The sequence below is a fragment of the Struthio camelus genome, chromosome 3 (genome assembly GCF_040807025.1).
Source record: "Struthio camelus isolate bStrCam1 chromosome 3, bStrCam1.hap1, whole genome shotgun sequence".
Taxonomy (NCBI): domain Eukaryota; kingdom Metazoa; phylum Chordata; class Aves; order Struthioniformes; family Struthionidae; genus Struthio; species Struthio camelus.
This window is the reverse complement of record NC_090944.1, coordinates 94,589,587-94,608,804: the sequence shown is the minus strand read 5'-3', so window position 1 is coordinate 94,608,804 and position 19,218 is coordinate 94,589,587. Positions and strand designations below refer to the sequence as shown.

Here is a 19,218-nt window from a genome sequence, read left to right as displayed (position 1 = left end):
CGGCCCACGCCCCGGCCCTGCCCCACGGCCCGGCCGGCGCATCACAATGTGCCGTCGTGCATCACAATGTGCCGCGGTGGCACCCGGGTGGCCACGGCCACCGGCGCCCGCCCGGCCCCAGTGCGGTGCTGTGCCGGTGCGGGGCAGCAGGGAGACGCAGGCTCCCAGCCCAGCGGCACTACTCGGCACGCCGACACCGCTCCGTGCTTTGCGCAGGCCTGACCGGCGCCTGGCGCTGCCCGGCGCGGGGCACGGACGCACCGCAGCTGCTGACCCGGCCACGGCGCCATGGGACAGGCGAACTGCTGCGGTGCCCGGGGCGCTGCCGGCCCCGCTGCCGGCACGCAGGCACGGCCCGAGGCCCCTGGCCGCGCGGCTCCTGGCGCCGGCCCCGGGCTCGAGGCCAGGGGAGCCTCCCGGCCCCCGGCGCCGCTCGGCGCCTTCGTGTCGCGCAGGAGCCCCCAGCTCCTCCTCAGCGACCGTGTCCAGGTGACCCGGCACCGGCGCACCAGGGACAGGCACCTCCTCCTCTTCCCCGACACCCTGGCCATCGCCACCTTCAAGTAAGGAGAGCAGCCCCAGCCGTCCTTCCCCCGCCCCCACCCTCTGCCCCCGGGCACTGCCTCTGCCCTGCTGGCCACTGCTGCCGCTGCCCCACCACACAACCTCCACGCCGCTCCCTGCTCTCCCTCCGCAGGTGCGGCTCCACCTTCCTGCTCAAGCACCGCGTGCCTCTCGGCCAGCTCTGGCTGCTGTGCGGGAAGGACGAGGCGGCGGGCGGGCGCGAAGAGGAGGAAGAGGACGGGCATGGCCTGAAGTGCACCAATGCCCTCGTCCTCGTCTGGCCCAACGACGGCTGCGTGGTCACTTTCCGGTGAGTCTTGGCGGCACGTGCAGGGCTGTGGGGGGTGCAGGGCACCGTGCTCGCCTGCAGTCCTCTCTGGCCTTGCTGGGGCTCAGCTCCGGCTGGGGCGAGAGACAGTAGGGGTCCTGCGGGGGTTTCTGACGCAGTCACAGGCACCTCCAGGCGTGCACAAGCCTCGCCCCCGCCCCCACCTCCCCCCTGCACCTCTGCTCCCCCCAGGGACACTGCGGGGGGACACCGACCGGGGGCTTGGGTGCATGGCGCTGTGCAGCAGTGCCAAGCGGGCGAGAGCTGTCCGGGCACCTGGGCCTCTCCCGAGGAGGAGCAGGAGGAGCAGGAGGAGCAGGAGGAGGAGGAGGAGGAGCGGGCTCTGAGGCTGTTTCTCCTTTTGGCTGCAGGTCGCGGGAGGCCAAGGAGCTGTGGCTGAGCACGATGCTCAGGTGAGCCCTGGCGGGCAATTCAGCCCGCCTGCGGCGGCGGCAAGGCTGCGGGCGGTGCAGAGGTGCCGGGGCAGCTGCCCCCAGCAAAGCAGCCGGGGAGGTGGGGGAAAGGGACCCCCCTGCGCGGGGCAGCTGCCGGGCAGAGCGGCAGCAGCAGGGCCTTCGCCTTGTGCCCGCAAAGCAAGAGCAGCGGCCTGCAGCTGGCCCGGCGGCTCCTTGCCGGCGGGCAGGGGCACCGCGAGCTGCCGCTGCCCGTTTGCCCACGCAAGAGGCGCGGAGGCCGCAGGGCCGGGGCCGCGGCCGCTGCCGAGCGGTGCTGCCAGCCAGCGCCGCGGGAAGGGCTCCTGCGCCAGGGTGGCGCGGGCGCGCGGGGCCGGGGCCCGGGCAGCCAGCAGAGGGGCTGGCTGTGACGGAGCTCGGCCTTTGCCCCTGCCCTGTGCCCAGGCCGAGCCCAGGAGCCCCGGAGACCCGCGTCACCCGACTCGCCTCCCTTTGGCTCCTCGTCACGGCCGTCAGCTTCCAGGGCGCCGTAAGTGTCCCGGGGGGCTGCGCTGCGCCCCGAGCGCCACGGGGCTGCGGGCAAGAGCCCGCGCCACCGCCTGCTCACGCTGCCTCTTTGCTCTCTTGCCTAGTCGGGGTCGCTGACCGCCCGGACCGTCGAGGCCTTGGTTTCGGCGGAGGTGAGCAGGGGCTCCCTGTCCCGCGGCCCCGGCTGCGGGCTGCCGGGAGGCATGCGAGTTTCGGGAGGGAAGGCGGCCGGCCCCAAGCACCCACGTCGGGCAGAGAGGCCAGGCCGTTCCCGCACGCAAGCATCTCCTCCGCCGGCGTCCCACGACCTCGGGTTTTCCCTGCAGCCGCTCGCGCTTTTCTGCGGGGCTGAAGCACCTGGCTGGCGGCCCTGGCTGCTGCCGGGCGCCTCCGTAACCTGAACGCCTGCCTTTCTTTCTTGCAGGCTGGCACCAAGCAGAGCCCCGTCTTGGCCCCATCGGCTGCTGAAGAGGGACTTGGCCACTCCACTGGTGAGTTGCAAAGGGAAGCTGAGGAGCTGCCTCCTCACCCAGCGCTCGACAGCAGCTGAAAAGCTGCAGCCCCTCCGCTCCCTCTCCACTTCTGCTTTCCTCTTGCTTGCAGCAGAGGGGACTAAGACAAGGAAGAGGTTCCTGCCATGGCCGTTTGCTCGGAGACGAGCCTCGGCCAACGGGGACGGCCCCGGGCAGCCGGACTCTGGCCTCGGGACGCCTCTCTTTGGCCAGCCTCTGGCTACCCTTTGTGGAGAGCAGGGGACCCTGCCCCAGCCAGTCCAGGTAAGGCAGCCTGGCCACGCAGCGATCCGCCTGCCGGCTTGTCCCGCCAGGCGGCACCCCCAGCTCCTGGGCTGCAGAAGGCCTGCAAAGGAGGGAAGCTTGCAGCAGCAGGAACAGCCAGGGGTTTCTGTAGTCCCCCGACTACAGAAGCGTGCTCGAGAGGCTGGCTTGGGGCACAGCCCGGCTACGCCCAGCGCCATGTACCTGCAGCGAGAACTAGATCCGAACCAAGGCAAAGCAGCATGCGCCGCCCAGGCACAAACTCGCTTCTCTCCCTGAGCAAGTGCTTCCCTGCTAAACGGCCTTTCTGCACCCGATGAGCTCTTCTGCCAGCCCCGTCTGCTTTCTCCTGCAGGAGCTGCTGGCCATATTGTACAGGGAAGGGCCTGCCACGGAGGGCATATTCCGGAAAGGTGCCAGTGAGAAGGCCCGCAGGGACTTGAGGGAGGAGCTGAACAAAGGAGGGGCCGTTGACTTGGCAAGCCAACCCGTGCACCTCTTGGCAGGAATCTTGAAGGTGAATTTCTGCCGACTGGCAGCACGGAGAGTACGTTGCCCACCTGCAGGGGCCCACTCGAGCGCCTAGCTGGGCCCAGGGGGCACTCCAGGCTGAAACCCCGGGGAAGCCAAACGACGGGCTTTCAGGCGGAGGAAAGCTTGGCCTCTGTGTTTGCCACCTGCTTGCCCGTTCTCCTGCTTGTGCCTGCCCTGGGAAAAGTCACCTCCTCCTCCTCGTCCTCCTCCTGCTCCCCAGCAGCCTCCTGAGGGAGGAAGACTGAGGTTTCTGGGTGCACTAGAGGCTCATAGGCACTAGGGCCTCTTCTTGCACTCCCACGAGCGTGCCCAAGCGGGGCGGTCCTCGCGCAGCCCACTGCTCGCTCTGTCAGCGGCCAGGAGCTCCTTTGAGAGCGGGTAGCTCCAAGCAGCCTGCCTCCTGGGGAGCCCAAGTGCCCGTGGACGCTCCGTCTGGCCTCAGGCGTGGTGTCCAAGCCTCATCTCCGTATCTCGGCCTTGCAGGACTTCCTGCGAAATATCCCCTGCACGCTCCTCTCGGCGGCCCTCTACGACAGCTGGATGCTGGCTCTGGAGAAGCCAAGCAGGGAGGAGAAGATTGAAGGCCTGAGGGAGTAAGTGTGTAGCCAGTCCCACCGTTCTGGAGCGGGTGGCAGAGGCTGGGGCCTTCTCTGGAAACGGGCAGTCTGTGGCAGAGCCCGACACTTCTATCCGCTTGCTCGTGCCGATACCACACAACACAGCCACAGGCTTTCACGGGCCTTTGCAAAGCCTCCCACGACGTCTCCCGACCACCTCGCCTTTATTCCCACTGTCCATCTACTGATGAAGCGCCCACCTCCCAGTCCAGATGTTCTCATTCAAGGTCTCGTACTTAAGCACGTGCTGTCGGGCCTTTCTCGACAGCACACGTGGAAAGGCGAGAGAGAGCACCGGCGTTCCTCTCGTGGGAGGAGGCGCCACTTGTGGCAGTTGCCTTGAGCCTTGCTCCCAGAAGCGGCAGCAGCCGCTGCCCCCTGAATTCACGGCGCCTTTTCTTTGTGTTTGCTCAGGGTGGCTGACCAACTGCCCAGGGCAAATGTGCTGCTGCTCAAGCCCTTGCTCGCGGTGCTCCACCGCATCAGCCAGAACGCAGGCACCAGCAGGATGGGCGCCAGCAACCTGGCCATCTGGGTGGGGCCCAGCATGCTGAGCCCGGGCACGGACAGCACACTCCCGCTGGAAGTGCAGAGAGAGATCTACGACAGGGTATGCTGAACTCACCAGCCAGCCCCTCAGCTGGGCTCTGCGCCACGCGACAGGCACATCTCTTAATGGAGCCGCAGCCCCAGAGCTACAGCTTTTGGCGCAGAAACGGCACTGAGGAGCAGGAAAGACTGCTGAGCAGGTTCTCAGCCCCTTGCCCTGACATCCCTGCTTTTCACTGTGCAGGTGATGGTGCTGGTGGAGTTTCTCATCGAGAACTGCACAGCTATCTTTGGGGACGACGTGGCCTTGCCTTGCAGCCCCTCGGCTGCGGAGGCACCCGAGCACACGGGCAGCTCCGCAGGTAGGACGAGGCACGGAGGATTGGCACCACCCAGGGCTGCTGGTCCCAGTGCTTTAGCTGGAGATCGGAAGATGTCTGTGGCAATGCAGAGAGGTGCAGAGGGTGCAAGACCCTATGGCAGGGCTCTGCTCCTGCAGCACTTCCTGCCACTTCAGGACAATCCTCACTCCACAAAAGGTGTCCCAGTTGTTAAACCTCTGCTCTTCACAGCACTGCTCACTATGCACTGGACCTGCGCTCTCCCCGTGCAGGTCATGGCCCCCAGGGGTGCTTGCGTCTCCTGACCTGCTCCTCACTTCTAGAGGTGCTCAGGCTGCAGCTTGCCATGCGCCTGGGCTGCGTGCTCCCACCGGGAAAGTCTCCTTGCTCCCCTTCAGAAGCCAGGAAAACTAGCTAACAAGCTCTTTCTCCCCACAGCGCACCCAGGGGCCGCTCAGCAGGACGCTGCAGAAGCTGCCTGCGGCCCCCCAGCCGCTGAGCTGCAGCAGCCCCGAGGGAGAAGCCCCAGAGATGGCACGTGTGCCTCTGCCCCTCCACTGCCTCCTCTGGAAAAGCAGCTCAGCACAATGCCCAGGAGGCGCTCGGAGCCAGCCCTGTCCTCCCCCGACCGCTCGGGAGGCAGAAGGCACCAGGAACACGCCAGCACTGCGGACAATGTTGCGGTTGAGCAGCAAGAGCCGAGCTTGGCGAAGGAGGCCCTGGAGCAACCGCCTGCCCCCTTGCCTGCCCCGGTCTCAGCTGCCTCTGCACCCGCAGTGCCCGGCAGGTGCTCCCCGGAGAGCTGCTGTCCTGCTCCCCAGGGCCTTTCCATAACACTGCTGGGACCTGCTGCCATTCCCACTTCCTGCTGGCGGGCCACAAGGACCACGAGAAAGAGCAGGAGAAGGAGAAGGAGAAGGAGAAGGAGAAGGAGAAGGAGAAGGTCAAGAAGAAGGTCAAGAAGAAGGAGAAGGAGAAGGAGAAGAAGGAGAGAGAAAGAAAGAGAAAGAGAAAGAGAAAGAGAAAGAGAAAGAGAAAGAGAAAGAGAAAGAGAAAGAGAAGGATAAGAAATGGAGAGAAAAGAGCTGAAGAGAAAATAAAGGGGGAAGAAAAAGGTGTAAGAAAAGAGGTGAAGAGGAAATAAAGAGAAAGAAGGGGGAGAAAGCCTGGTGGAGAAAAGAGTGAGGAGAAAAAAAGGTGGAGAAAAAGGGGTGTAAGCAAAAAGAGGGAGAAAACGGGGAGAGAAGTAAAGAGGGAAGAAAAAGGAGGGAGAGAAGAAGGGGAAAGAGAAAAAAGGGGAGAAGAAGAGGGGTACAGGGTGAAAGAAGGGAGCATAAAGGGGGAGGAAAGAAGGGGAAGGCAGGGGAAGCAAAAAGAGGGAGAAGAAAGGGGGGAGGTAGGAAAGTGGGAGAAAGGAAGGGGGAGAGCAAAAAGGGGGAGAAGAAAGGGGGGAGCAAAGGGGTTTGGAAAAGGGGAGATAAGAAAAGAGGGAAGAGAAAAGGGGAAGGGAGAAGAAGGGAGAAAAAAAGCGGGAGAGACATGGGAGAAGAAAGGAGGAGTAAAAGGGGAAGGGAAAAGCAGGGAGAAAAGAAAGCAGGCGAAAAGAAGGGGAGAGAAAAAGGGGGAGAGAAAATGGGGGAAGCAAAAAGGGGGGAAAAAGAGGGAGCAGAAAGGTGAGGGAAAATGGGGGGAAAAAGTCGAAGGGGGAAAAAGGGAGATAAAGGGGGAGAAGAACAGGGGAAAAGCGGGATAGGGAAAGGGGGAGGGAAAAGAAGGGAGAAGAATGGGGGAGGAAAAAGGGGGGAAGGGGGAGGAAAGGAAAGAGGGAAGAAAAGGCGGGGAGGAAGAAGGGAGAGAATGGAAGGGGTGAAAAATGGGAGGAAAAAGAGGGAAGAGAAAAAGGCGGAGAACAAATGGGGAGGAGAAGCCGCAGGGAGAAGGAAAGGGGGAGAAAAAAGGGAGGGAGAAAGAAAAGGGGAGAAAAGAGGAGCAAAACGGGGAGAAAGGAATGGGGAGAAAAGCAGAGGAGAAAACCGGGGTGCAAAGAAACAGGGAGATCAGAGAGGGAGCGTTAAGATGGGGTAGATTAGACCGGAGCAGATGAGGAAGCAGAGAGAAAAGTGTGGGGAAGAAAAGACGAGGTTAAAAAAAGGAAAGACAAAAACGGGAAGGAACTCAAGGAAAGAAGAAAAAGGAAAGGGAAAAACCCCCTTGGCAGCACCCCTGCCACACGGTAAGAGCGGCAACCCCGGCGGCACGTGCAGTGTGCTTTGGCCTGTTGGAACTTGTCTTTGGGGAGCGCTTAACTCCCCGCTGGGGGCCCAGGGGAGCCGTGGGGCAGGAGCCGGGGGGCTTCTGACTGACGCCCGTGCACCTTCACTGCAACAAAGCACTTTTGCGCAGGACTCTCTTGAGTCTGCTCCTTGTCTCTCTTTCAAGCGCTCGGCCGCTGCACATAGCCCACGGACTTGTGCCCGCGTCTCTGGGTCCGGCAGGGCTCTTTGAATGCCCTGGCATACGGACGCAGCAGGAGGGCAAGTGACTGAGCAGCGGTAGCCCTGCTAGTGCCGTTGTCGGAGACGGCAGGCGAGATTTTGGGGGGAAGTGCCTCTCTGTCCGGGAGTCAAGGGACACCGCCAGAGGGCAGCAGTTTGCAGTCAGGGGCAGAGAGAAGCCGCAGGGAGCCGATGCTGCTCCAGCAGGGGCTTCCGAGCAAGGCAGCACGCAGGCATGGCAGGCGGGATGTTTCCCGGGTGCAGCTCTTCCCAGGACACGGGGGAAAGGGGCAGGAGGTGACGTGGCCTGACCGGAGCCGCGACTGGCAGAAGCAGCATCCCGGCAGCAGGCTGCAACTAGAGAAGAGGCCCCCTCCGTCGGCCCCTGTGAGCAGGGGCACTCTCCTCCCAAGCAAGCTGAAGGAGAAGGTCCCGCTGCCAGTTGCAAAAGGCATTGGCCGCTCTTGGCAATCTGCAGCTCTGCCGTCACCTGGCTTCCAGCTCTCTTTTGCCAAAACCACAAGCGTTTTGTCCTTGCGGCCCGCATGGCCGCCAAGAGACAGCCTCAGCTCGCAGCCTGTCCTCCTGGGAGAGATGCTGCAGGCCCTTCAGCATCTTCGTAGCCCATCGCTGGACTCACTCCAGGAGCTCCACATCTCCCTTGGCCGGGGCAGCCCAGCACCAGCCACAGCACTCCAGCTGTGCAGGACCGCCTCCCTCCACCTGCTGCCAAGGCTCCTCCTAACCACAGCCCAGCAGGCCGCTGGCCGCCTTGGCCACAAGGGTGCAGTGCAGGCTCACGGGCAACTTGTGCACCAGGACGCCCAGGGCTTTCCCCCAAGAGCTGCTTTCCAGCACGTTGGCCTCTAGCCTGTACTGGTGCATGGACTTCTTTCTGCCTAGGTGCAGCACTTGGCCTTTCCCCTTGTTGAGCTTCAGGAGGTTCCTCTTAGCCCGTCTCTCCAGTCCGTCAAAGGCCCTCTCAATGGCAGCACAGCCCTCTGGTGCGTCAGCCACTCCTCCCTGTTTTCCATCCCCCCTGGTTTAGCAGCCAGCTTGCTGAGGGTGCTTTCTGCCCCATCACCCGGGCCACTGAGGAAGAAGAGGAACGGGACCAGAGCCCGCACTGACCCTTGGCCTGCACCTTGTGTTACTGGCCTCCACCTAGGCTTTGCACCACTCATCACAACCCTTGCAGCTCTGCCGTTCAGCCACTTCTCAGTCCCCCTCACTGCCTGCTCATCTCGCCCCTACTTCCTCAGCTTGCCTCGGAGGGCATGTGAGGGCAGGCAGCGTGGAAAGCCTTACTGACCTCAAGGCAGACAACATCCACTGCTCTCCCCTCCTCTGTCCAGCCAGCCCTTCCCTCGTGGAAGGCTCCCAGGTTGGGCACGCGTGGAGCGTGGAGGAGGTGATCCTTGCCTATCAATCAGCTTTCCTGCAGCCCTCTTCCCTCTCGCGCCCTATCCCATGCGACGCTTCCTCCTGCACCCTTGCGCACCAGCGAGGTGCAACCTCTTGGTGTGCCACACCCGTCTCAGCCGCTTGGTTGAGGAGAGCCCCGTGCAGCAAAAGCACTTTGGAGGCGCCTCCCCTCTGGAGCCAAGCATCAGTGACGGCTGAGAGAAAGACCACCCCTGCAGGCATGCCCACAGGCCTTTGGACTGGCGCTCCGGTGCAGCCTGCACGCATGGCGACTTCCGTTTCAGACTCTGGAGCACCTCTGCTATGAAGAAAGGCGGGGAGAGCTGGGCCTGTTTAGCCTGGAGAAGAGAAGACCGAGAGGCGATCTCATCAGTGCGTACAAGTATGTGAAGGGAGGGTGTCGAGAGGATGGGGCCAGGCTCTTCTCGGTGGTGCCCAGCAACAGGACAAGAGGCAACGGGCACAAACTGAGCCACAGGCAGTTCCGCCTGAACATGAGGAAAATGTCCTCCTTCTTTCCTGTGAGGGTGACTGAGCGCTGGAACAGGTTGCCCAGAGAGGTGGCGGAGTCTCCTGCCCCGGAGAGAGTCAAAACCCGTCTGGACGCGATCCTGGGCAATATGCTCTAGAGGACCCTGCTTGAGCAGGGCGGTTGCACTAGATGATCTCCAGAGGTCCCTTCCAGCCTTGGCCATTCTGTGATGCTGTGATCCGTATGCAAGCATTTCCATGAGCCTGCCTAATGTCCTGTGGAGTGCTGTTGAGACTCTCGGCAGACTGGTGCGATGCACACGAGGTGAGGGGGGATTCAGGTGCCTGAAAGCCCGGGCCTACAGGCTTCTGGGTATGCCAGGGCACCCGCCGCAAGGGATTTCCCAAGGCATCTCAAACAGATGCTGGTCCTGGTGTCTGGGCAACTGAATCCTGCCCTCAAGTCTTCTCTGGCTGTGCTTGGAGCCAACATTCCCACTTGTCATGGTGATGCCACATTTTGGCACCTGGCCTGGGGGTCTCCAGTCTCGGGCGGACCACCCCACTGACAGAGGGCCGAGGAAGTGTGAAAGTTGGGATTTGGGGCACCGCCTGGGCCCTGCTTCTCTAGCGGGCACAGGCCCCCTTGCTTGGCCCCTCCAAAGCGGGAGTCCTCCTGTCCCAGCAACAACAGGGCATGCTGCAGCCGGGTGGGCAAGCCGCCTGTGCGTGGGGGCTTTTCACGGACACAGAGCCGGCTGCTGAAGCCGGGAGCTGCTCCAGCACCGAGCCCGTCTCCTCCGCCAGGGAGACCTGCAGCCCCCGGCCCACGCCCCGGCCCTGCCCCACGGCCCGGCCGGCGCATCACAATGTGCCGTCGTGCATCACAATGTGCCGCGGTGGCACCCGGGTGGCCACGGCCACCGGCGCCCGCCCGGCCCCAGTGCGGTGCTGTGCCGGTGCGGGGCAGCAGGGAGACGCAGGCTCCCAGCCCAGCGGCACTACTCGGCACGCGGACACCGCTCCGTGCTTTGCGCAGGCCTGACCGGCGCCTGGCGCTGCCCGGCGCGGGGCACGGACGCACCGCAGCTGCTGACCCGGCCACGGCGCCATGGGACAGGCGAACTGCTGCGGTGCCCGGGGCGCTGCCGGCCCCGCTGCCGGCACGCAGGCACGGCCCGAGGCCCCTGGCCGCGCGGCTCCTGGCGCCGGCCCCGGGCTCGAGGCCAGGGGAGCCTCCCGGCCCCCGGCGCCGCTCGGCGCCTTCGTGTCGCGCAGGAGCCCCCAGCTCCTCCTCAGCGACCGTGTCCAGGTGACCCGGCACCGGCGCACCAGGGACAGGCACCTCCTCCTCTTCCCCGACACCCTGGCCATCGCCACCTTCAAGTAAGGAGAGCAGCCCCAGCCGTCCTTCCCCCGCCCCCACCCTCTGCCCCCGGGCACTGCCTCTGCCCTGCTGGCCACTGCTGCCGCTGCCCCACCACACAACCTCCACGCCGCTCCCTGCTCTCCCTCCGCAGGTGCGGCTCCACCTTCCTGCTCAAGCACCGCGTGCCTCTCGGCCAGCTCTGGCTGCTGTGCGGGAAGGACGAGGCGGCGGGCGGGCGCGAAGAGGAGGAAGAGGACGGGCATGGCCTGAAATGCACCAATGCCCTCGTCCTCGTCTGGCCCAACGACGGCTGCGTGGTCACTTTCCGGTGAGTCTTGGCGGCACGTGCAGGGCTGTGGGGGGTGCAGGGCACCGTGCTCGCCTGCAGTCCTCTCTGGCCTTGCTGGGGCTCAGCTCCGGCTGGGGCGAGAGACAGTAGGGGTCCTGCGGGGGTTTCTGACGCAGTCACAGGCACCTCCAGGCGTGCACAAGCCTCGCCCCCGCCCCCACCTCCCCCCTGCACCTCTGCTCCCCCCAGGGACACTGCGGGGGGACACCGACCGGGGGCTTGGGTGCATGGCGCTGTGCAGCAGTGCCAAGCGGGCGAGAGCTGTCCGGGCACCTGGGCCTCTCCCGAGGAGGAGCAGGAGGAGCAGGAGGAGCAGGAGGAGGAGGAGGAGGAGCGGGCTCTGAGGCTGTTTCTCCTTTTGGCTGCAGGTCGCGGGAGGCCAAGGAGCTGTGGCTGAGCACGATGCTCAGGTGAGCCCTGGCGGGCAATTCAGCCCGCCTGCGGCGGCGGCAAGGCTGCGGGCGGTGCAGAGGTGCCGGGGCAGCTGCCCCCAGCAAAGCAGCCGGGGAGGTGGGGGAAAGGGACCCCCCTGCGCGGGGCAGCTGCCGGGCAGAGCGGCAGCAGCAGGGCCTTCGCCTTGTGCCCGCAAAGCAAGAGCAGCGGCCTGCAGCTGGCCCGGCGGCTCCTTGCCGGCGGGCAGGGGCACCGCGAGCTGCCGCTGCCCGTTTGCCCACGCAAGAGGCGCGGAGGCCGCAGGGCCGGGGCCGCGGCCGCTGCCGAGCGGTGCTGCCAGCCAGCGCCGCGGGAAGGGCTCCTGCGCCAGGGTGGCGTGGGCGCGCGGGGCCGGGGCCCGGGCAGCCAGCAGAGGGGCTGGCTGTGACGGAGCTCGGCCTTTGCCCCTGCCCTGTGCCCAGGCCGAGCCCAGGAGCCCCGGAGACCCGCGTCACCCGACTCGCCTCCCTTTGGCTCCTCGTCACGGCCGTCAGCTTCCAGGGCGCCGTAAGTGTCCCGGGGGGCTGCGCTGCGCCCCGAGCGCCACGGGGCTGCGGGCAAGAGCCCGCGCCACCGCCTGCTCACGCTGCCTCTTTGCTCTCTTGCCTAGTCGGGGTCGCTGACCGCCCGGACCGTCGAGGCCTTGGTTTCGGCGGAGGTGAGCAGGGGCTCCCTGTCCCGCGGCCCCGGCTGCGGGCTGCCGGGAGGCATGCGAGTTTCGGGAGGGAAGGCGGCCGGCCCCAAGCACCCACGTCGGGCAGAGAGGCCAGGCCGTTCCCGCACGCAAGCATCTCCTCCGCCGGCGTCCCACGACCTCGGGTTTTCCCTGCAGCCGCTCGCGCTTTTCTGCGGGGCTGAAGCACCTGGCTGGCGGCCCTGGCTGCTGCCGGGCGCCTCCGTAACCTGAACGCCTGCCTTTCTTTCTTGCAGGCTGGCACCAAGCAGAGCCCCGTCTTGGCCCCATCGGCTGCTGAAGAGGGACTTGGCCACTCCACTGGTGAGTTGCAAAGGGAAGCTGAGGAGCTGCCTCCTCACCCAGCGCTCGACAGCAGCTGAAAAGCTGCAGCCCCTCCGCTCCCTCTCCACTTCTGCTTTCCTCTTGCTTGCAGCAGAGGGGACTAAGACAAGGAAGAGGTTCCTGCCATGGCCGTTTGCTCGGAGACGAGCCTCGGCCAACGGGGACGGCCCCGGGCAGCCGGACTCTGGCCTCGGGACGCCTCTCTTTGGCCAGCCTCTGGCTACCCTTTGTGGAGAGCAGGGGACCCTGCCCCAGCCAGTCCAGGTAAGGCAGCCTGGCCACGCAGCGATCCGCCTGCCGGCTTGTCCCGCCAGGCGGCACCCCCAGCTCCTGGGCTGCAGAAGGCCTGCAAAGGAGGGAAGCTTGCAGCAGCAGGAACAGCCAGGGGTTTCTGTAGTCCCCCGACTACAGAAGCGTGCTCGAGAGGCTGGCTTGGGGCACAGCCCGGCTACGCCCAGCGCCATGTACCTGCAGCGAGAACTAGATCCGAACCAAGGCAAAGCAGCATGCGCCGCCCAGGCACAAACTCGCTTCTCTCCCTGAGCAAGTGCTTCCCTGCTAAACGGCCTTTCTGCACCCGATGAGCTCTTCTGCCAGCCCCGTCTGCTTTCTCCTGCAGGAGCTGCTGGCCATATTGTACAGGGAAGGGCCTGCCACGGAGGGCATATTCCGGAAAGGTGCCAGTGAGAAGGCCCGCAGGGACTTGAGGGAGGAGCTGAACAAAGGAGGGGCCGTTGACTTGGCAAGCCAACCCGTGCACCTCTTGGCAGGAATCTTGAAGGTGAATTTCTGCCGACTGGCAGCACGGAGAGTACGTTGCCCACCTGCAGGGGCCCACTCGAGCGCCTAGCTGGGCCCAGGGGGCACTCCAGGCTGAAACCCCGGGGAAGCCAAACGACGGGCTTTCAGGCGGAGGAAAGCTTGGCCTCTGTGTTTGCCACCTGCTTGCCCGTTCTCCTGCTTGTGCCTGCCCTGGGAAAAGTCACCTCCTCCTCCTCGTCCTCCTCCTGCTCCCCAGCAGCCTCCTGAGGGAGGAAGACTGAGGTTTCTGGGTGCACTAGAGGCTCATAGGCACTAGGGCCTCTTCTTGCACTCCCACGAGCGTGCCCAAGCGGGGCGGTCCTCGCGCAGCCCACTGCTCGCTCTGTCAGCGGCCAGGAGCTCCTTTGAGAGCGGGTAGCTCCAAGCAGCCTGCCTCCTGGGGAGCCCAAGTGCCCGTGGACGCTCCGTCTGGCCTCAGGCGTGGTGTCCAAGCCTCATCTCCGTATCTCGGCCTTGCAGGACTTCCTGCGAAATATCCCCTGCACGCTCCTCTCGGCGGCCCTCTACGACAGCTGGATGCTGGCTCTGGAGAAGCCAAGCAGGGAGGAGAAGATTGAAGGCCTGAGGGAGTAAGTGTGTAGCCAGTCCCACCGTTCTGGAGCGGGTGGCAGAGGCTGGGGCCTTCTCTGGAAACGGGCAGTCTGTGGCAGAGCCCGACACTTCTATCCGCTTGCTCGTGCCGATACCACACAACACAGCCACAGGCTTTCACGGGCCTTTGCAAAGCCTCCCACGACGTCTCCCGACCACCTCGCCTTTATTCCCACTGTCCATCTACTGATGAAGCGCCCACCTCCCAGTCCAGATGTTCTCATTCAAGGTCTCGTACTTAAGCACGTGCTGTCGGGCCTTTCTCGACAGCACACGTGGAAAGGCGAGAGAGAGCACCGGCGTTCCTCTCGTGGGAGGAGGCGCCACTTGTGGCAGTTGCCTTGAGCCTTGCTCCCAGAAGCGGCAGCAGCCGCTGCCCCCTGAATTCACGGCGCCTTTTCTTTGTGTTTGCTCAGGGTGGCTGACCAACTGCCCAGGGCAAATGTGCTGCTGCTCAAGCCCTTGCTCGCGGTGCTCCACCGCATCAGCCAGAACGCAGGCACCAGCAGGATGGGCGCCAGCAACCTGGCCATCTGGGTGGGGCCCAGCATGCTGAGCCCGGGCACGGACAGCACACTCCCGCTGGAAGTGCAGAGAGAGATCTACGACAGGGTATGCTGAACTCACCAGCCAGCCCCTCAGCTGGGCTCTGCGCCACGCGACAGGCACATCTCTTAATGGAGCCGCAGCCCCAGAGCTACAGCTTTTGGCGCAGAAACGGCACTGAGGAGCAGGAAAGACTGCTGAGCAGGTTCTCAGCCCCTTGCCCTGACATCCCTGCTTTTCACTGTGCAGGTGATGGTGCTGGTGGAGTTTCTCATCGAGAACTGCACAGCTATCTTTGGGGACGACGTGGCCTTGCCTTGCAGCCCCTCGGCTGCGGAGGCACCCGAGCACACGGGCAGCTCCGCAGGTAGGACGAGGCACGGAGGATTGGCACCACCCAGGGCTGCTGGTCCCAGTGCTTTAGCTGGAGATCGGAAGATGTCTGTGGCAATGCAGAGAGGTGCAGAGGGTGCAAGACCCTATGGCAGGGCTCTGCTCCTGCAGCACTTCCTGCCACTTCAGGACAATCCTCACTCCACAAAAGGTGTCCCAGTTGTTAAACCTCTGCTCTTCACAGCACTGCTCACTATGCACTGGACCTGCGCTCTCCCCGTGCAGGTCATGGCCCCCAGGGGTGCTTGCGTCTCCTGACCTGCTCCTCACTTCTAGAGGTGCTCAGGCTGCAGCTTGCCATGCGCCTGGGCTGCGTGCTCCCACCGGGAAAGTCTCCTTGCTCCCCTTCAGAAGCCAGGAAAACTAGCTAACAAGCTCTTTCTCCCCACAGCGCACCCAGGGGCCGCTCAGCAGGACGCTGCAGAAGCTGCCTGCGGCCCCCCAGCCGCTGAGCTGCAGCAGCCCCGAGGGAGAAGCCCCAGAGATGGCACGTGTGCCTCTGCCCCTCCACTGCCTCCTCTGGAAAAGCAGCTCAGCACAATGCCCAGGAGGCGCTCGGAGCCAGCCCTGTCCTCCCCCGACCGCTCGGGAGGCAGAAGGCACCAGGAACACGCCAGCACTGCGGACAATGTTGCGGTTGAGCAGCAAGAGCCGAGCTTGGCGAAGGAGGCCCTGGAGCAACCGCCTGCCCCCTTGCCTGCCCCGGTCTCAGCTGCCTCTGCACCCGCAGTGCCCGGCAGGTGCTCCCCGGAGAGCTGCTGTCCTGCTCCCCAGGGCCTTTCCATAACACTGCTGGGACCTGCTGCCATTCCCACTTCCTGCTGGCGGGCCACAAGGACCACGAGAAAGAGCAGGAGAAGGAGAAGGAGAAGGAGAAGGAGAAGGAGAAGGAGAAGGTCAAGAAGAAGGTCAAGAAGAAGGAGAAGGAGAAGGAGAAGAAGGAGAGAGAAAGAAAGAGAAAGAGAAAGAGAAAGAGAAAGAGAAAGAGAAAGAGAAAGAGAAAGAGAAAGAGAAGGATAAGAAATGGAGAGAAAAGAGCTGAAGAGAAAATAAAGGGGGAAGAAAAAGGTGTAAGAAAAGAGGTGAAGAGGAAATAAAGAGAAAGAAGGGGGAGAAAGCCTGGTGGAGAAAAGAGTGAGGAGAAAAAAAGGTGGAGAAAAAGGGGTGTAAGCAAAAAGAGGGAGAAAACGGGGAGAGAAGTAAAGAGGGAAGAAAAAGGAGGGAGAGAAGAAGGGGAAAGAGAAAAAAGGGGAGAAGAAGAGGGGTACAGGGTGAAAGAAGGGAGCATAAAGGGGGAGGAAAGAAGGGGAAGGCAGGGGAAGCAAAAAGAGGGAGAAGAAAGGGGGGAGGTAGGAAAGTGGGAGAAAGGAAGGGGGAGAGCAAAAAGGGGGAGAAGAAAGGGGGGAGCAAAGGGGTTTGGAAAAGGGGAGATAAGAAAAGAGGGAAGAGAAAAGGGGAAGGGAGAAGAAGGGAGAAAAAAAGCGGGAGAGACATGGGAGAAGAAAGGAGGAGTAAAAGGGGAAGGGAAAAGCAGGGAGAAAAGAAAGCAGGCGAAAAGAAGGGGAGAGAAAAAGGGGGAGAGAAAATGGGGGAAGCAAAAAGGGGGGAAAAAGAGGGAGCAGAAAGGTGAGGGAAAATGGGGGGAAAAAGTCGAAGGGGGAAAAAGGGAGATAAAGGGGGAGAAGAACAGGGGAAAAGCGGGATAGGGAAAGGGGGAGGGAAAAGAAGGGAGAAGAATGGGGGAGGAAAAAGGGGGGAAGGGGGAGGAAAGGAAAGAGGGAAGAAAAGGCGGGGAGGAAGAAGGGAGAGAATGGAAGGGGTGAAAAATGGGAGGAAAAAGAGGGAAGAGAAAAAGGCGGAGAACAAATGGGGAGGAGAAGCCGCAGGGAGAAGGAAAGGGGGAGAAAAAAGGGAGGGAGAAAGAAAAGGGGAGAAAAGAGGAGCAAAACGGGGAGAAAGGAATGGGGAGAAAAGCAGAGGAGAAAACCGGGGTGCAAAGAAACAGGGAGATCAGAGAGGGAGCGTTAAGATGGGGTAGATTAGACCGGAGCAGATGAGGAAGCAGAGAGAAAAGTGTGGGGAAGAAAAGACGAGGTTAAAAAAAGGAAAGACAAAAACGGGAAGGAACTCAAGGAAAGAAGAAAAAGGAAAGGGAAAAACCCCCTTGGCAGCACCCCTGCCACACGGTAAGAGCGGCAACCCCGGCGGCACGTGCAGTGTGCTTTGGCCTGTTGGAACTTGTCTTTGGGGAGCGCTTAACTCCCCGCTGGGGGCCCAGGGGAGCCGTGGGGCAGGAGCCGGGGGGCTTCTGACTGACGCCCGTGCACCTTCACTGCAACAAAGCACTTTTGCGCAGGACTCTCTTGAGTCTGCTCCTTGTCTCTCTTTCAAGCGCTCGGCCGCTGCACATAGCCCACGGACTTGTGCCCGCGTCTCTGGGTCCGGCAGGGCTCTTTGAATGCCCTGGCATACGGACGCAGCAGGAGGGCAAGTGACTGAGCAGCGGTAGCCCTGCTAGTGCCGTTGTCGGAGACGGCAGGCGAGATTTTGGGGGGAAGTGCCTCTCTGTCCGGGAGTCAAGGGACACCGCCAGAGGGCAGCAGTTTGCAGTCAGGGGCAGAGAGAAGCCGCAGGGAGCCGATGCTGCTCCAGCAGGGGCTTCCGAGCAAGGCAGCACGCAGGCATGGCAGGCGGGATGTTTCCCGGGTGCAGCTCTTCCCAGGACACGGGGGAAAGGGGCAGGAGGTGACGTGGCCTGACCGGAGCCGCGACTGGCAGAAGCAGCATCCCGGCAGCAGGCTGCAACTAGAGAAGAGGCCCCCTCCGTCGGCCCCTGTGAGCAGGGGCACTCTCCTCCCAAGCAAGCTGAAGGAGAAGGTCCCGCTGCCAGTTGCAAAAGGCATTGGCCGCTCTTGGCAATCTGCAGCTCTGCCGTCACCTGGCTTCCAGCTCTCTTTTGCCAAAACCACAAGCGTTTTGTCCTTGCGGCCCGCATGGCCGCCAAGAGACAGCCTCAGCTCGCAGCCTGTCCTCCTGGGAGAGATGCTGCAGGCCCTTCAGCATCTTCGTAGCCCATCGCTGGACTCACTCCAGGAGCTCCACATCTCCCTTGGCCGGGGCAGCCCAGCACCAGCCACAGCACTCCAGCTGTGCAGGACCGCCTCCCTCCACCTGCTGCCAAGGCTCCTCCTAACCACAGCCCAGCAGGCCGCTGGCCGCCTTGGCCACAAGGGTGCAGTGCAGGCTCACGGGCAACTTGTGCACCAGGACGCCCAGGGCTTTCCCCCAAGAGCTGCTTTCCAGCACGTTGGCCTCTAGCCTGTACTGGTGCATGGACTTCTTTCTGCCTAGGTGCAGCACTTGGCCTTTCCCCTTGTTGAGCTTCAGGAGGTTCCTCTTAGCCCGTCTCTCCAGTCCGTCAAAGGCCCTCTCAATGGCAGCACAGCCCTCTGGTGCGTCAGCCACTCCTCCCTGTTTTCCATCCCCCCTGGTTTAGCAGCCAGCTTGCTGAGGGTGCTTTCTGCCCCATCACCCGGGCCACTGAGGAAGAAGAGGAACGGGACCAGAGCCCGCACTGACCCTTGGCCTGCACCTTGTGTTACTGGCCTCCACCTAGGCTTTGCACCACTCATCACAACCCTCGCAGCTCTGCCGTTCAGCCACTTCTCAGTCCGCCTCACTGCCTGCTCATCTCGCCCCTACTTCCTCAGCTTGCCTCGGAGGGCATGTGAGGGCAGGCAGCGTGGAAAGCCTTACTGACCTCAAGGCAGACAACATCCACTGCTCTCCCCTCCTCTGTCCAGCCAGCCCTTCCCTCGTGGAAGGCTCCCAGGTTGGGCACGCGTGGAGCGTGGAGGAGGTGATCCTTGCCTATCAATCAGCTTTCCTGCAGCCCTCTTCCCTCTCGCGCCCTATCCCATGCGACGCTTCCTCCTGCACCCTTGCGCACCAGCGAGGTGCAACCTCTTGGTGTGCCACACCCGTCTCAGCCGCTTGGTTGAGGAGAGCCCCGTGCAGCAAAAGCACTTTGGAGGCGCCTCCCCTCTGGAGCCAAGCATCAGTGACGGCTGAGAGAAAGACCACCCCTGCAGGCATGCCCACAGGCTTTTGGACTGGCGCTCCGGTGCAGCCTGCACGCATGGCGACTTCCGTTTCAGACTCTGGAGCACCTCTGCTATGAAGAAAGGCGGGGAGAGCTGGGCCTGTTTAGCCTGGAGAAGAGAAGACCGAGAGGCGATCTCATCAGTGCGTACAAGTATGTGAAGGGAGGGTGTCGAGAGGATGGGGCCAGGCTCTTCTCGGTGGTGCCCAGCAACAGAACAAGAGGCAACGGGCACAAACTGAGCCACAGGCAGTTCCGCCTGAACATGAGGAAAATGTCCTCCTTCTTTCCTGTGAGGGTGACTGAGCGCTGGAACAGGTTGCCCAGAGAGGTGGCGGAGTCTCCTGCCCCGGAGAGAGTCAAAACCCGTCTGGACGCGATCCTGGGCAATGTGCTCTAGAGGACCCTGCTTGAGCAGGGCGGTTGCACTAGATGATCTCCAGAGGTCCCTTCCAGCCTTGGCCATTCTGTGATGCTGTGATCCGTATGCAAGCATTTCCATGAGCCTGCCTAATGTCCTGTGGAGTGCTGTTGAGACTCTCGGCAGACTGGTGC

The 19,218-nt window shown here is 63.1% G+C and overlaps 2 protein-coding genes across 2 annotated transcripts; both read left to right on the top strand.

The window, feature by feature from the left end:
- Window positions 1–1,269: 1,269 nt before the first annotated feature.
- Window positions 1,270–6,313, top strand: LOC138066802 (T-cell activation Rho GTPase-activating protein-like). The gene is made up of 10 exons (XM_068939188.1): window positions 1,270–1,305; window positions 1,750–1,834; window positions 1,938–1,985; window positions 2,258–2,324; window positions 2,437–2,609; window positions 2,965–3,126; window positions 3,627–3,736; window positions 4,175–4,370; window positions 4,554–4,671; window positions 5,089–6,313. Exons 1-10 carry the CDS (start codon window positions 1,298–1,300, stop codon window positions 5,715–5,717), a joined length of 1,596 nt encoding a protein of 531 aa, XP_068795289.1. The 5' UTR covers window positions 1,270–1,297; the 3' UTR covers window positions 5,718–6,313.
- Window positions 6,314–6,741: 428 nt separating this feature from the next.
- LOC138066803 (T-cell activation Rho GTPase-activating protein-like) lies at window positions 6,742–16,177 on the top strand. The gene is made up of 12 exons (XM_068939189.1): window positions 6,742–6,883; window positions 10,562–10,738; window positions 11,128–11,169; window positions 11,614–11,698; window positions 11,802–11,849; window positions 12,122–12,188; window positions 12,301–12,473; window positions 12,829–12,990; window positions 13,491–13,600; window positions 14,039–14,234; window positions 14,418–14,535; window positions 14,953–16,177. The coding sequence occupies exons 3-12, from the start codon at window positions 11,162–11,164 to the stop codon at window positions 15,579–15,581; spliced, it is 1,596 nt and encodes a 531-aa protein (XP_068795290.1). The 5' UTR covers window positions 6,742–6,883; window positions 10,562–10,738; window positions 11,128–11,161; the 3' UTR covers window positions 15,582–16,177.
- Window positions 16,178–19,218: the final 3,041 nt, after the last annotated feature.